Source organism: Corythoichthys intestinalis, chromosome 8, assembly GCF_030265065.1.
Source record: "Corythoichthys intestinalis isolate RoL2023-P3 chromosome 8, ASM3026506v1, whole genome shotgun sequence".
Taxonomy (NCBI): Eukaryota; Metazoa; Chordata; class Actinopteri; order Syngnathiformes; family Syngnathidae; genus Corythoichthys; species Corythoichthys intestinalis.
Window position 1 is genome coordinate 40,146,140 of NC_080402.1, and position 16,597 is coordinate 40,162,736.

The 16,597-nt window shown below is 39.2% G+C and overlaps 1 protein-coding gene and 1 long non-coding RNA gene across 3 annotated transcripts in view; one reads left to right on the forward strand and one right to left on the reverse strand.

The window, feature by feature from the left end:
- The first annotated feature begins 521 nt into the window (after positions 1–521).
- Positions 522–16,597, forward strand: part of ldb1b (LIM-domain binding 1b) — a 45,896-nt gene continuing 29,820 nt past the window's right edge. Inside the window, exon 1 of one of the 2 annotated variants that reach the window (XM_057843345.1) lies at positions 522–916. In XM_057843345.1, coding sequence (XP_057699328.1) covers positions 889–916 — 28 coding nt within the window. In that variant the 5' untranslated portion in view covers positions 522–888. Of the gene's footprint in view, positions 917–13,224; positions 13,478–16,597 lie in introns of those variants that run through there. The other variant, XM_057843344.1, reaches the window with a different exon arrangement.
- On the reverse strand, positions 10,627–14,777 carry LOC130920257 (uncharacterized). Its single transcript, XR_009064127.1, has 4 exons — positions 14,685–14,777; positions 11,039–11,076; positions 10,762–10,945; positions 10,627–10,676 (listed from the first exon to the last, which is right to left on the reverse strand). It is a non-coding gene; the product is annotated as an uncharacterized LOC130920257 (long non-coding RNA).

The following is a 16,597-nucleotide window of genomic DNA, read 5'->3' on the forward strand; positions in this document are numbered from 1 at the left end:
CGAGGCACGTCAATCGCCCCCACCTCCCTGCTCCTCCCCCTTTTCGCCTCCCCCTACCCTTCCCGCCGTGTAGCAGACCTTTGCTAGATTGTAACAAGCCACTCAGAGGGCTGCAGCACACGTACACAAACACAGGCACGCGTGCACACTGAGACCGTCACCAGATTCCCTCAAGATCATGTGAACATGTGTGCACTTTTTTTTGCATCTATGTGTGCGTGTGTACGTGTCTGTCACTGTGCAGCACACTCTCTTTACATATTTAAAGAAGGGAGAGGACTCACATCACATGGTTGCCTTCTCTCAAATCTTTCAGGTCACTTTGACACACACAAATGTGCACAGTGTATACACACAGCATATACACACATACACGCTCTGGCACTCGGCCTCATTCCCTCCCTTTCTCTCCCTCTCTCCTCCCACCTGAGCTGTAATTTGCAGGGCTGATGAGGGCAGACCAGAGGCAGGACTGAATTCTGCTCACTCTATATAACATTCACACTCCCACACACACATCCACAGTGCTCTCTTACTACTGAGAGAATCTGATCCTTTGTGTATGTCTGTGCGCGTGTGGGTGAGTGTGTGTGCAAGCTCTCTCTTTAACCTCCTCTTCTTCTCGTCTGTCTCTCTGTTGCTTTTTGTCACTCTCTCCCGTCCTCCCTCCCTGCTCTCCCTCCATCTCTCTCTGCTCCCCGGCTGTGTGTGTTTCTGTCAGTGTGCGTGAGTCTATGTGTGTATGTGTGTGTGAACCGTGGGGAAAACAGACGCTCATGTGAGCAGCAGCAGTGACTGGTGAGAGACAGGAAAGAGGAGAGGAAGAGAGCAGGGACAACAGAGCCAACACCATCATTCTCATCGGATTCCCACCAGACATGTGAGAAGATGTCGGTGGGCGGCTGCGCGTGTCCCGGTAAGTAGCCGCTGTGGCGATGCTTGCCGTTGACAACAGCTGTGACGGCCGCCGATGCCGTTGCCAGACGCTGACTTTTCCTCTTCATTTGTTGATGTATGTGGAGTTGGTGAGTGCGGCTCCTGCTGTGGCGTGACTGAGGCACAGAGAAACAGGGATGGGAGCCCTGGGGCCCACTTTGCAAAGGCTCATGGGATGTTGCCTTCTGTGTTGGCCTGAGAGGAGGGAAAGAATAGACGGGTCAACAGTCATCTGTTTCTTTTTCACTTTTAAATGTAACTTTTTGCAGTATGTTGTCATGGTTAGAAGATTGATTATGAACAGATATTTGTGGCGTGCACACACTGACGAGAAGTTGTTGCTATGGTACCACTAATTTTGCTTCACTGTGACTGTACCTGTTGTCATTGTTGCAGATAATCGGTATTTCTGATATGGCACTGATGAACTTTTGTATAACAGTACAATGGAAGTGAGAAAAAAGAGCTAACGGTATTTAAAGGTCAAAGGTCACTGATTGCAAGATTGCCTCTCCTCAGTCAAGTGATTGTTGCATTCATATCAAATGAAGATGCATGAGGAGGAAACTGATCCAGATGCTGACAACCTCAGCATCACTTCACAAGGAACATCTTTTGATTCATGCTGTACTTGTGTTGTTATTCTAATATTATTATATAACGTATTATTTTTCAAAATGGCTTAAGAAGTTTTCTCTCCTCTTCTACCAAGAATTCCTTTTTTCCTGAGGTTATGAAAGAGGTCAGCGCACGCACACCTGACAGGCGAGAGATGATGCGGCACTCAAAAATTCACATTTCAGTGTTGTTTGATCAAGTTTATCCATACATTTTGCTTGTGTTGTTTGATTTTAGAATTAATATATTTTTCAGACTGTAAATCATCATGTCATCCCAGCCCCCCCTTAAAAAAAACACCAAGAAGAGGTGGAAAACATAATTTGCATTTTGGGGGAAATTTTATTGTACAGTATGAAAGACCATGAACCAATTTAAACCATTGCTGTAATAGCAAAAAAAAAAAAAAAAAAAAAAAAGATCAACTGGCTATATGGGCATCTCTTAACAGCACATTAACAGCATTGTTGTTTTTGGCAGGCTTTTTATTTTTGTCTTAGTCTTTTGGACGAATATATTTATTAGTCTCAATTATGTTTTAGTCATTTCAAAAGGTTTTCATCGTTGTGTAGTTTTAGTCAACAATATCTCATGCAGATTAAGTTTTGGTCGACAGTTACTCAAAATGTTTTCGTCTGTACGATTAAAAAGTTTTAGTCCAAAAATAAAGGTTTCCAACAATTTTGAATGAACATAGAAAAATGAACAGTTATTGTGACGTCTCCAAAGACAACGCCAACTTTGTGATGATAATACACACTCAGCTGGAAAAGCAGTACATTATTTTCAATTAAACCTACCTAGAAACTACAAACTGTATGTAAAAAAAAAAAGTTGCCCGAGTACTTAACATCCTCCTGACTTTACTGACCAGATAAGCCAAGTGGCTCTGCTTTAGACTGACCAAAGTTTTAAAAGGACGCACGGTATTCCGAAGCTAATGCTATGCTAACACTAGGAGTTACATTGAGCGTCCGATGATCACTCAGCAGAGACATTTAAAGGCTAAAGCAACATTGCATATTCTCTCTTGTCTTGAGATAAATCCTAAACTCCAGTGAGGAGGGAGAAGCGCAGCAGATCTCACATGAGTGACATGACCCAAACACTGCTAGGATGCAAGCTGATGTACTCCACGAACAATATGAAAAAGTCTCGCATTGTGAACATATGACAGTAGCGATATCGCATTTTCGTCCCGTCAGACGAAAACTGGCATTCGTCTCGTTATGTTCTAGTCTCCCAAGCCGCATTTTTAGCTTGTCATCGTGATGCCATCGTCATGAAAAAAATTATTCATCACCGAAATATTTTCATTACCATCATTTTTGACGAAAATATCACTCTCACCCCAAATCACTACCAAATTACAGTGTATCACAAAAGTGAGTACACCCCTCGCATTTCTGCAGATATTTACTGTAAGTATATCTTTTCATGGGACAGCACTGACAAAATGTCACTTTGACACAATGAAAAGTAGCCTGTGTGCAGCTAATATAATAGACTTAATTTATTTTCGCCTCAAAATAGAGCCATTAATATCTAAACCCCCTACCAACAAAAGTGAGTACCGTATTTTTCGGACTATAAATCGCAGTTTTTTTTTTCATAGTTTGACTGGGGGTGTGACTTATACTCAGGAGCGACTTATGTGTGAAATTATTAACACATTATTATATCATTTCACATGTTATTTTGGTGTTTTGGAGTGACACTGATGGTTTGGTAAACTTGTTAGCATGTTCTTTATGCTATAGTTATCAGAATTACTCTTAAAAGCTACAGTGGGGAGAACAAGTGTTTGATACACTGCCGGGGAGAACAAGTATTTGATACAGTGTATCAAATACTTGTTCTTCCCACTGTATGTTACGTTAACATACCGGCCACGTTCGCATTTTGTTGTTCATGCATCATGTAACATTATCATACTGTACACTTATTCAGCATGTTGTTCTCTATTGTATTTTTTATTTTAAATTGCCTTTCAAGATGACAGATCTGTTCTATGTGTTGGATTATATCAAGTACATTTCCCCCAAAAATGCGATTTATACTCCGGTGCGACTTATTTATGTTTTTCTCCTCTTCGTTGGGCATTTTATGGCTAGTCTGACTTATACTCAGGTGCGACGTATGGTCCGAAAAATACAGTACACTCCTTAGTAAATACATACATCCCTAAATGTCCAAATTGAGTACTGCTTGTCATTTTTCCTCCAAAATGTCATGTAACTCGTTACAGGAGTGCTGTCAGCATTGCTGCAGAGATTGAAGAGGTGGGGGGTCAGCCAGTTAATGCTCAGACCATACGCCATACTCTACATCAAATTGATGTGCATGGCTGTCACCCCAGGAGGAAGCCTCTTCTGAAGACGGTACACAAGAAAGCCAGCAAACAGTTTGCAGAAGACATGTCAACAAAGCACATGGATTACTTGAACCATGTCCTATGGACTGATGAGACGGGCGGGCTTTCTTTTGTACCGTCTTCAGAAGAGGCTTCCTCCTGGGGTGACAGCCATGCATACCAATTTGATGTAGAGTGCGGCGTATGGTCTGAGCAGTAACAGGCTGACCCCCCACCCCTTCAATCTCTGCAGAAATGCTGACAGCACTCCTGTAACGAGTCAAATGACATTTTGGAGGGAAAATGACCAGCAGTGCTCAATTTGGACATTTAGGGATATATGTATTTACTAAAGGGTGTACTCACTTTTGTTGCCAGGGGTTTAGATATTAATGGCTATATTTTGAGTTATTTTGAGGGGAAAATAAATTATTATATAAGCTGCACACAGACTACTTTTTACTGTGTCAAAGTGTCATTTTGTCAATGTTGTCCCATGAAAAGATATATTTAAATATTTACAGAAATGCGAGGGATGTACTCACTTTTGTGATACACTGTATAATTTCTGGATAACTTTGAAAATACAGAAAATACAGTTAAAAAAAAAAAGTTTAATTTTCTTGCAATTTAGTAACATGAATATTAGGGCTGTCAAAATTATCGCGTTAACGAGCGGTAATTAATTTTTTAAATTAATCCCGTTAAAATATTTGACGCAATTAACACACAAATGCCCCGCTCAAACAGATTAAAATGAGAGCACAGTGAAAGGTGTACTTGTTGTGTTTTTTGGAGTTTTGCCGCCCTCTGCTGGCGCTTGGGTGCGACTGATTTTATAGGCTTCAGCACCCATGAGCATTGTGTAAGTAATTATTGACATCAACAGTGGCGGGCTACTAGTTTATATTTTGATTGAAAATTTTACAAATTTTATTAAAAAGAAAACATGAAGAGGGGTTTTGATATAACATTTCTATAACATGTCTTTTAAGAACTACAAGTCTTTTTATCCATGGATCGCTTTAACAGAATGTTAATAATGGTAATGCCATCTTGTTGATTTATTGTTATAATATAGAAATACAGTACTTATGTACCGTATGTTGAATGTATATATCCATCTTGTGTCTTATCTTTCCATTCCAACAATAATTTACAGAAAAATATGGCATATTTTATAGATGGTTTGAATTGCGATTAATTGCGATTAATTAATTTTTAAGCTGTAATTAACTCGATTAAAAATTTTAATCGTTTGACAGCCCTAATGAATATGTATGAATATATTCCTTTTGGGAATTGATGTCGGGTTTATGGGAGTTTAGACACAGACAGCAACTTTTTTGAAGGACTTTCCTTCATATTAAAGAGCCATATTGCAAAGTGTGTGATTTGTCCACTGTCTTTGAAGGATGAGGAACTCCCTGCAGGCTACATATGGTTGTATTTGAGTTTGGAAAGTCTGACAGCAAACAGATAACTCCACTCATTTTTATTGACTCTAATCTCACATGCTAGGAAGGAAAAAGAAGAATCAAGGTCTCGAAATAAACCGTGTGCTGGTGTGCCCCCCTGGCAATATATTATTAAGTGTTAGCGCGATTTATGTCCCACTCCTCATAGTACGTGTAGACATGAAATATATTCCCGTAGTTGAAAATATATTACTACATATTACTCGTACTGTCATGCAATATTCAGCCGCAGGGGGAGTTGAAGTCGATGTGTTTTCAGTCTTTTGGCAGCTGTAGTATCTCTCTGACATTGCACTCTTCTCCCCTCCTGACCACAGTGACTACAGTGGTCAACTTGCATGATGACTGAGACTTGTGGCCAGCCACAGACTTTAATCATGAGAAGGATGGAAACACTACATGCTCTCATGTATTTTGGTTTAAGGTTATTCTCATGCAGCCACTTTAGAAGGGTCAGCCAAGTTCAGAGACAATGCGTCATCATACCGATAGATGAACAAAGAACAACGCATTAATGGAGACGATGCAGAAATGAGGATTCTGGCTGTGTGATTAAGCTTCCGTGTGATTAAACCTGCACGTGTGTTTTCAATCTCTGGGCCCTGTGCTCCGCAAGGCAAACAGTGCTGCCACTTCAGCCGTTAAACAAGCTTGCACAGCCCAAGCTGGAGCGCTTGTTTTGAATGGGTCCTTGGCTATCTTGCGGTCAAATTGCATACTTAATCAACATGGTCATGGAAATTTCCAAAAGGCCGTAAAACTGCCCTGTGACGAGCCTCCCATTTTGCACTCATATTGTTTCCTACAATGTTCACATTTCATTCCATCTGCTTGATGTATTTTATTTCCATTCACATGGCAACTATTTAGCCACAAACACTCATTAAACTAATGTTGTGATTATAGAAAAAAAAAAACAAATTTGACTTGATCACATCTATAATTCACAGTAATGATGGGATTGACAGATTATCTGATTATTGCGAACTTTGTCAATTAATCTGTTGTTGAGGATGGTAGATGCAGTGGACAAGATTGCGGAAATGGAAGATCAATTAATGGATGGGCAATATTTTATTCACTGGCACTGTGCACTACCCGTTACTACATTTACAAGGGCCATTGATTGTTTTGTGACTGTACTGACAGTCAATCAAGGAAATGCACTCAAATGCCTATTTATGTGAGCAAGGACGTAGGTTTGGTCTCAACATTGGTAGGGACTATATAAAAGCTTAACCTGCATGTACACTTTATGGTTGGGAGGGGACATTAATAAAACCAAACAGATTGGGTGAACGGGGGTCAGGGCTACATTTCTCAAGAATATGAACCTAATTTATTAATAGGCTAAATGATCAATGCAAAAAAAATCTGTATTGACTCATACTAACTTTCATGTGTATTGCTTCAGGTGATATACCGTTCGATTCAAACCTTCGTTTCAAAAACTACTAAAGAAACATTTTGAAAACTCGAGTTTTGCAGGTTAACAAGTTTACATAGTTTTTTGTTATGCTAACTCTGATGCAGGTCGGACTTTCAGTAGCAAAATTAGTGGTGTGTTCCCCACCTCCACAATATTGATGCTGCGGTTGCTGGCCGGAAAAAACAACAACTTCTAATATCCCTCTTTGAAGGGGGCGGACGAGGAGGCATGACATTATTCTGTCGGGGCTGTACATATGTGTGTGTGGGGTGGGGTTGGTGGGTCCAAGTCATCAGCCAATCAAACGTGCGTTTGAAGGGAAAAAATGGACAGGCACATTGAGCAAGTGAAAAGGGGGAAATGTACAGTAAGTCTGAACATAATGAAAATAATTCACTTAATAATGGTAGCGTAAATTCTATCCTTACAGCGTACAGTCTGTGAAGACAATCTAAATTACCTATTTAACCGAACTCATAATACAAAGCAAATTAGGTTGCTCAAAAGTTGGCGGGGACAATTTGAGCATCCTGAAAAGTTAGTAGTGTTATGTCCCTACCGTCCTAATGCAAACCTATGCCCTTGTATGTGAGATACTTACTCTTGGTGAGCGAACTTCACCTAAATGCTGTGTTAACTTATGACGGAAATGATACAACCACAGTCACCCAATAATTGCCCCCCTAACCCCCCGTCTCCCCTTGTGGCTTGTTTACATTCCAGTGCCATGTTCAACAGCAAAGGGTCCTCCCTCCTTCTTGTGTGGGCTCAGTGTTTGTGCTCGAGTGTGTGCGTACACGTGGATGTACACACAGCATGTGCCCCAGCATGTGGATGACATCAACACTGGAGCAGAATGTGTGGGATGTGATCCAAACTGTGACAAAAGAGAGGATATGTTATTGTATCTTAACTTGTAGAAGCGTCGATAATTACATGAAAGTAAACCATCACTCACCCCCAGCCCACCCCTCGATGGTGCTGCCTCGCACATTTTTCTTTCTCAACTTCATAACCCCTTCCACCTTTCCCATGTACACAGACTTCATCCTCTTTCCTTTTTGATGCCCCTGATTGCTAGCGTATGTTGCCTGGCCTGTTGGCAAGATGAGCGGAGAGGGGAAGGAGAGAGACAGACAGAAGGGGTGGGGGGACTGTGCCCTCTCATGCAGGGAGTCACATGGTGTCCCTGATTGGAGGAAAATGAGTAAAGACTGCAGCCCGGCTGAAATGGCAAGAGACAAAAAGGCACAAAGGCTTAGCTGTTTGGAAACGGGTTGCACAACAAGAGAGCCTGAAGAGGAGGGAGGGGGCATTATGAAGGAAAAAGACAGAGAGAGTAGAAAGATGTGATTTGCCAAAAGAAGAGTTAGAGGGAGGGCTGAGATAAGAGAGAAAAGGAGAGGGTGATAGAGGAGGGAGAAGAGGGATGAGGAGCAAATGGGAGATGAAGGCTGCAGGAGTGCATGAGGAGTGGGGAGGGAGAGAGGTTGAGACTAGGAGAAATCAGACTGTTTCTGTTTTCTGCAAGGCTGAGCGCTGACGTGATTGGCTGGTGGGGGGTGGATGAAGGAGGGGGGCAGACCTGACTCGAGATCAGAGACAGACAAAATGGCTCCCAGAGAACAGAGAACGCAGCATCAGGCCACTGTCACATCCCCTCACACAGCTGTCAGCTGACTCCAGTCTGTGAAACACACACACATAAACACACACACGCTCCCAAAGGCTAAGCCACCTGCTAGTGTGAGTGGAGAATGCTGACAATGATGGATAACAATGATGATCATTAAGTATACCAAATCGACTTCTGTCTTTTGCTTGTATAAAAATACAAACATGATATTTCACACCCACCCACCGCAACTTGATGACCTCTACTTAATGCAGAATAAATACTGCCTTTATAACCACGGTGTATATTATTTTGAAACCATAATATAATGCAGATTATGGAGAGCCTAGTTTTTCCTAATATATGGATTAATCATGTAACTGTTTACCCAAAACATTAGCACAGTTATGAAGTACAGATCTGCAACCACAGCCACAACGATAAAATAAATAGTTCCTTCTAACAAGTGTCAATCAACACTGGGACATTATACACATCAAATTGTAAAAGCAAAAGCTTTGTTACAGATCTTGGACTGGCTATCATTGTGTCATTTTAGTGGCGGGTTAGAGTAATTAGTCTATCGCAGCCAAAATTTACTCTTGGCATGCAATGACGTGTGAGACACATGCCATTTATTTACTTTGTTGTGGGGGTAAATCCTGAGCATGGGTTCAAGAGAGTGGCAGGATAAGCCTCCAAATCAGGATGAAACGGTCTTACATAATTCAGCCACACGAGGACGCTGCTGTCAAAGGTCAGACCCACAGATTTGCTCTGCCTTCTAAAGTCTCACAGCCACGAACATATCTGTATTGAGTACAGATGTGCTATTCATCTATGGTGTATACTATGTTTTTGGCCTTGATTTAACACCATATTCATCTATCCCTTTTCTTTACCGTTTCACCTGTTTAAGGTGCATGTCTCACTCTGCAAAACAAATCAATATGGATCATGTGTATGGCAAAAAAAAAAAAAAAAATACTGATATGAATCCCCTTTTCTTACTGTTCAAACTTTTCGAGGGCCTTGCAATTTAAGGCGTGGGATTTGGTTAAGAAACAAACAAACAAACATACAAAAAATAGGAACTACCGTTTGTGCATGTCTTTACATATGTATGTTTTATGCAAATTAGGTTCACGGACAATAAACAGCAATTCATAGGAATACTTAGAAGATCATTTGTAATCAATTTATGATTTTTAAGGTCAATATTATTGGTAATACAAAATAATAAATGAAGTAAATCACTTAGCTTATAATAGGAAGCTGAATAATTAATTTATAAACAAGAGTTTGGTATAAACTAGTTTTACTTGCTGCACCTTTTAGGATATGTCCACCCATTTTTGTAATGCATGAATATGTAACAAAAAACAAGTAAATCAACAAACTGACTAACTGATTACCATAATTAGCAGTTAGAGGTGAAAACCACCTATTTCATGACAATATGCAAAGGTTGGTAGAGTAGCCAAAAATTTTACTCAAGTGGGAGTAGTGTTACTTCAAAATAATATTACTCAAGTAAAAGTAAAAGTAGTCATCCAAAAAATGACTCAAGTACAAGTAAAAAAAAAAAGTAACGTTGTGAGTAACTGCTTACACTTTTGTTTTTTTGTTGTTGTTGTTTTTTTTTAAACAGTGGAATTTTTTTCTCAGCACAAAGTTATCCAAAGGAGCTGTTGTTATAATGATACTGTACAATAACCCATTACATAATCACATTAAGCCAAGAAAAGAAAAGAAAAAAAACATAGACTTCATAATGATAATGACGGGACATGGGGCGCGGGGACGATTAATAGTGGGCCTGCATTATTGGCGTGGCCGTCAAAGCTGACTGAGTGGAATCACTAACAAAGAGCTTTTTTTGTTGAAAATTCTTTTGAATAAATGCTTAAATCCCTGAATTCTTCATAGATATAGACGTAAAACAGTCTCGATCCTTGGTTAGAAGAAAAAAAAAAAGTGCAGTTAGCATTTATTTTACGAAAATATGTCGAAGTACGATGCTAGTCTGTCAGTCAATGTGGCGGCCGCCATATACGAACAGCTTTTCCAGTGAAAATTCTTGTGAGGGTAATTACTTGACGGTTTACAGCAACACCTGGAAAATAAAATCGTTTTGTCATTTATTTTGAAAAATCAATAACATATCATTTATTTAGCCACATTTGGGCGAGCTTTACCATATTTAGATCGGTAGGAGCTGTCCCATTACCTGATATCCAGTTTTAGCTATTAGGAGACCATGGAAAATATTTACAACCATTGAATCGCATTCTCTCAAATAGAAAAATCACGATGCTGGATTTAGACTTACCACTCACTCTCCCGTTCGTGAAGTGTCGAGCTGTCAATTGGCGTCATGACGACATCTGCTGTGTCAAGTAAATTGTCGTCATCTGACGCCTCAGGTTCAAACATGTAGGGATTAATTGTAGATCATCTTTCCGGGGAGCCTTTGCCACTGGTAGCGTCACGAAAGAGCAATCCTGAATGGTTACCTTTGATGGAAATATCACTGATATAGTCATTGCTGCTATGCTAGCTGTGGATATTAGTCTTCTGATGCGTCGGGGAATTTACGTCACACTTACGGGTTTGGGAAGAGACATTTAACGGAGTGCAAAAAAACCTAAAAAAACACAAATTATCCTTGCAATTACGTGTTGATAATTTCATGGTTGTTTTGACGAACTCGTCCAAAGTTTATATTTGTAAAATTACACCAAAATCTGAAAAGCTCTTCAGTTGCCCTTTAAATCCCTGAATTCTTTTTAGATATGGATGTAAAACAGTCACGATTCTTGGTTAAAAGCAAACAAAAAACGTGCAGTTAGCATTTATTTTACGTAAATATGTCGAAGTACGATGCTAGCCTGTCAGTCAATGTGGCGGCCGCCATATGTAAACAGAGCTTTTCCGGTGAAAATTCTTGTGAATAAATGCTTAAATCCCTGCAGTCTTTATAGATATGGATGTAAAACAGTCACGATTCTTGTTTAAAAGAAAAAAAAAGGTGCAGTTAGTGTTTATTTTACGTAAACATGTCGAAGAACGATGCTAGTCTGTCAGTCAATGTGGCAGCCGCCATATGTACACAGAGATTTTCCGGTGAAAATTGTTGTAAATAAATGCTTAAATCCCTCAATTCTTTATAGATATGGACGTGAAACAGTCTCGATTCTTGGTCAAAAGCAAAAAAAAAACAAAAAACAAAAAAAACGTGCCGTTAGCATTCATTTTACGAAAATATGTCGAAGAATAATGCTAGTCTGTTGGACAATGTGGTGGCAGCCTTACAACAAAGATCTTTTTACGTTGACATTTCATGTGAAAAAACGTAAAATATGATAATTAACGTAAATCCTTAAACAAATCACTCCTGAGACAATCCAACCTGTTTTTATAAGGTACAGCGTTCGTACTTTTTCAACATAAATCAGGCGTTGGATCGCCACCTCTTTAATCTCTGCAGCAATTCTGACAGCACTCCTGTAACGAGTCCCATGACATTTTGGAGGGAAAATGACAAGCAGTACTCAATTTGGACATTTAGGGATGTACGTAGTTCCCATTCGGTGTACTCACTTTTGTTGCCAGGGGTTTAGATATTAACGGCTATATTTTGAGTTATTTTGAGGGGAAAATAAATTAACTCTATTATTTAAGCTGCACACAGACTACATTTCATTTTGTCAAAGTGTCACTCTGTCAGTATTGTCCCAGGAAAAGATATACTTAAATATCTGCAGAAATGCTAGGGGTGTATTCACTTTTGTGATACACTGTTGACATTTTACAAAATCATTCCCATTTCACCTGAAGCCATAAAACCTTTAAAGTAATTTTGAGCTGTTGCAGTTTGTTGCTAAAACGGTTCAGACATAATGAAACTCATTCTTTTCAACAAAACAGCGTATCAAAATGATATTATTCGATTATTCGATGCTTTGCGTTTTCAATTTCTATTCGATTGTGTTTGATAAAACAGTATATCGATCATTGATTCACCCCTATATAGCAGTACTACAACTCATAGCATCACAGCATTGCCAAAAACAGAATTGGAAAAAATGTATACATTAAGCCTGTGAAACGATTAAAAATTTTAATCGAGTTAATTACAGCTTAAAAATTAATTAATCGTAATTAATCGCAATTCAAACCATCTATAAAATATGCCATATTTTTCTGTAAATTATGTTGGAATGGAAAGATAAGACACAAGACGGATATATACATTCAGCATACGGTACATAAGTACTGTATTTGTTTATTATAACAATAAATCAACAAGATGGCATTAACATTATCAACATTCTCTTAAAGCGATACATGGATAGAAAGACTTGTAGTTCTTAAAAGATAAATGTTAGTACAAGCTATAGAAATTTTATATTAAAACCCCTCTTAATGTTTTCGTTTTATTAAAATTTGTAAAATTTTCAATCAAAAAATAAACTAGTAGCTCGGCATTGTTGATGTCAATAATTACACCATATTCACTCATGGTACTAACTCATAAAATTAGTTGGACCCAAACGCCAGCAGAGGGCACCAAACACCAAAAAACAAGTAACAAGCGGACATTACAGTGTACTGTCATTTTAGTCCGTTTGAGCGGGGCATGTTTGTTAATTGCGTCAAATATTTTAACGTGATTAATTTGCTAGTTAACGCAATCATTTTGACAGCCCTAGTATATATATTAAAAGCACTGTAAAATTAACTCCTGATAGTCATTTTGGTTCCATCAGCGACTTTTGAGGTTAGTGCCTATGAGTTGTTAAGGGAGGGCAAATGGTTGTTATCAGAACTGAGGCAGACGCTCAGTTTCCTGTTGACTAGTGTGTGGAAGTGCCCCCTCCTCACCCCCCAATGCCTCTGAGCTGACAGTCTGGACACTGGAGATATCTTGCAGAGGGAGAAGCATGAAAACGCGACACAGAGTGTAGGTGTTTGAGCAGTGTATCGCAGTCAGCGTGGCTTTTTGGGTGACAAAATGGCCATGTCAGAGGTAGAAACTGAGGGAGGTAAGATGACCTTTTCCTTGTGGCCTCTTGCGCAGCTGATTCAGCAACACATGACTAAGGAACATTCATGCCAGACTGCTTTTGCTGTGGCTTCTCTGAACTCTTGTTCATTCTTGTCTGTTTTCTCCCACTGTTTGTGCTTTGATTAAACTTGATTAAAAAGGGAGGTCAGCTTCACACACATCAGGGAGTTTACGCCGTGATGCTGTGTCGCCTTTAATCACTGATCAAAAATGTTAAAAAGTGGTTGTGCACTGACATCTTAGAGTAGGCTCATTGCTGGAAAAATGACAGCCCTTCTCTTGGAAATTTCAAGTGTATTTTTAAAATAATATTCCTTTGTGTTTTGTATCATATGTTTGCGTGGACACTTGTTGCTGAAAATAAAGACTCAATCATACCTGATCATAAGTAGGGATGGGAATCGAAATCCGATTCCAATTCGGAACCGGTTCCGAGTGTTTCGAGGCCTCGACATCACAATGAAAAAGCCTGAACGATCCCTTTAACGATTCCTAAAGACGCGTATTGCGTCGTGACGTGTGTTGTTGTCCAGACGCATCAAACTAGCATGGCGCCAAGAACCACTCGCTCCAAAGTTTGACTACACTTCACCAGGAAAGAGTGTGAAAATGAAAGGTTACGACGGGTAAGCACGAGCATTGCAGCCATAAACATAACAATGACAGCACGTAGGTTCAAACGCTCGAAAGTGTGTCTTCACTTCACGAGGAAAAATTACAACAAAGCGACTTGCAGTCATTGCAAGGTGGAGATAACTGCATCGGGAGGGAATACGATTGCGCTGTCCTCACAGAGAGGCTAAGGCTCAGTCCTGGCTATAAAAAAATAAATAAATAAAAGTGCTCAGTCCTGGCTATAAAAAAAAATTTTTTAAAAATGTCCCGGCTATACAGCTAGCTAAACTCCCAAATGACGATGCAGAAGACGTTGGTATAATTTGCTGACTTTATTCAACCATCACTTGAAGAGTGAAACTAAGAATAGAAATGAAACAAATCAATTTCGTCCCCAATAACAAACAGGTTTGCATCAACGTAAATCAGCGATGATTAGCTGCTAATAACAGTATGGTTAGCATTCGTTCGCTAGCATTAGCACATCGTTCAAACCACTACACAACTGGATTTAAGTGTCCGATCGCGAGTGGAAACACAACAACAACAACACAAAAGATGATACATACAGGCGTTGCCTCTGTAGATGTTAACATTAACAAAGAACGTAGGCTCGTAGAGGTGTTTCCCTCTCTCACTCACTTGGATGCGGCATTTCTTCTTTGGGTGTATGCGCGCTCCAGGAGTCCTCAAACTGCGGCCCGCGGCCCAAATACGGCCCGCCTCCACATTTGGTCCGGCCATTTTGAATTTTTTTTTTTCTCAATCGTGTTATTTATTTTCTGGCCTTGTCCTTGAAGAATTCAGAGAGGGTTATTTGGTTATTATCTATTTAATTAATAGTGTTTTTATTATTAATTATTATTATTATTATAAAGAATCCAGAAAGGGTTATTTGATTGTGGCTTTCTGAAAAACAAAAATTTTTTACATTTATGCACTTCTGCAATCGTCACACTTTTTCTGTAACAAACTGACCCCGGCCCCTCATCAGAGAAGGGAAAAGTTATGTGGCCCTCACAGGAAAAAGTTTGGGGACCCCTGCTTTAACACATATTGCCAAAGGCAGAACAAAAACCTATCTGCAAATATATACCAATATTTTTTATTTCTATTAGATAAACGTTTCAGTAAAATGTTACACATTCTTGTGTATTTGCCACTTATTACCATAGTTAACATTGAGGCTTTGGGCCTCTTTTGATCTCGTTGTGAGTTTGTAAGGTTGTGACTTCTGAGTAAACAAACTCGATGCCAATCAAAACGTTTGTTCTTTTTCCCCAAATTAGAATCGATAAGAGAATCGATAAAGAATCGAATCGTTAAGCAATATCGATAATGGAATCGGAATCGTAAAAATCCTATCAATTCCCATCCCTAATCATGAGGCAAAGCAAAAAAAAAAAAAATGCCAGCCATGGCCAATAGGTTGTGTGAATGGCAAACTAGGGACTGATGGGACTGTGTCCTTGGTCGAAGAGCCTTCAGGAACTGTAAATCAGGCACCGATATACACACTCGGAAGAGAACCGCTCCATAAACAGTACTCTAAGGATCATGATAAATATTTGTGTGAACACATAATTTCACAGTGGGATCACTGCTTGTATTACATGTCAAAGAGATTTGTTTATAGATCTATCTTTAGCTGTAATGTGGAAAACGCAAACAAAGGGAATGAAGTTTCTTTGATGCCTTGACTGCATTTAATGGTTATCGTAAACGCTTCCTACTGTCATTTCAACAGGTCCATATAGCAATATAGCATTTGCTTGCTCTTGAGCAAATAACATGCTCCATTTAAGATATCCCATAATATTCACAAAAAATAAATGTGTAAATAAATATGTGCAGACGTGAGTGGTAACGCGTTATATTTACTTGAGTAACTTTTTGAGAAAAATGTACTTCTAAGAGAAGTTTTACTAAGCCATACTTTTTCACTTTTACTTGATTTTTGAAGAAGAAACACTACTCTCACTCCACTACTTTGGGCTACAGTAGTCGTTACATTTTCTCTCTTCCCCTTATTTTTTGACAGAGACAGTGGCGCTACCAGTTTCACCAATGAGACGCCGCAACAATAATCACATTATTCCATTATACCAATTAGACTCAAACTTGCCATTCTATGATCACGACAGCCTGTTCAATCACGCAGGGTCTTTAAAGCACTGTAAAAAAATAAGTATTTGACATAGAGCATTTCCTTCAATGTGATCTGAAAGTGCAGATTTTAACCTCTCACCCATTTAAAAAAAATTTTTTTAATGAGAGTTATGATCCTTTTAGTTTCATAAAAGGATATATTTTCTCCACTAGAGAGCACTCATGCTATTTGGACGAATGATGCTTCATTTCTGTATATTTTTTTTTTCTCTCGCCCGAATTCTTATTTTGTTGTTGTGTTTTTGCTTGAAAACTCAAACATCGTAAGCAGTTACTCACAATGTTACTCGTTACTTGAGTATTCTTTTCACCA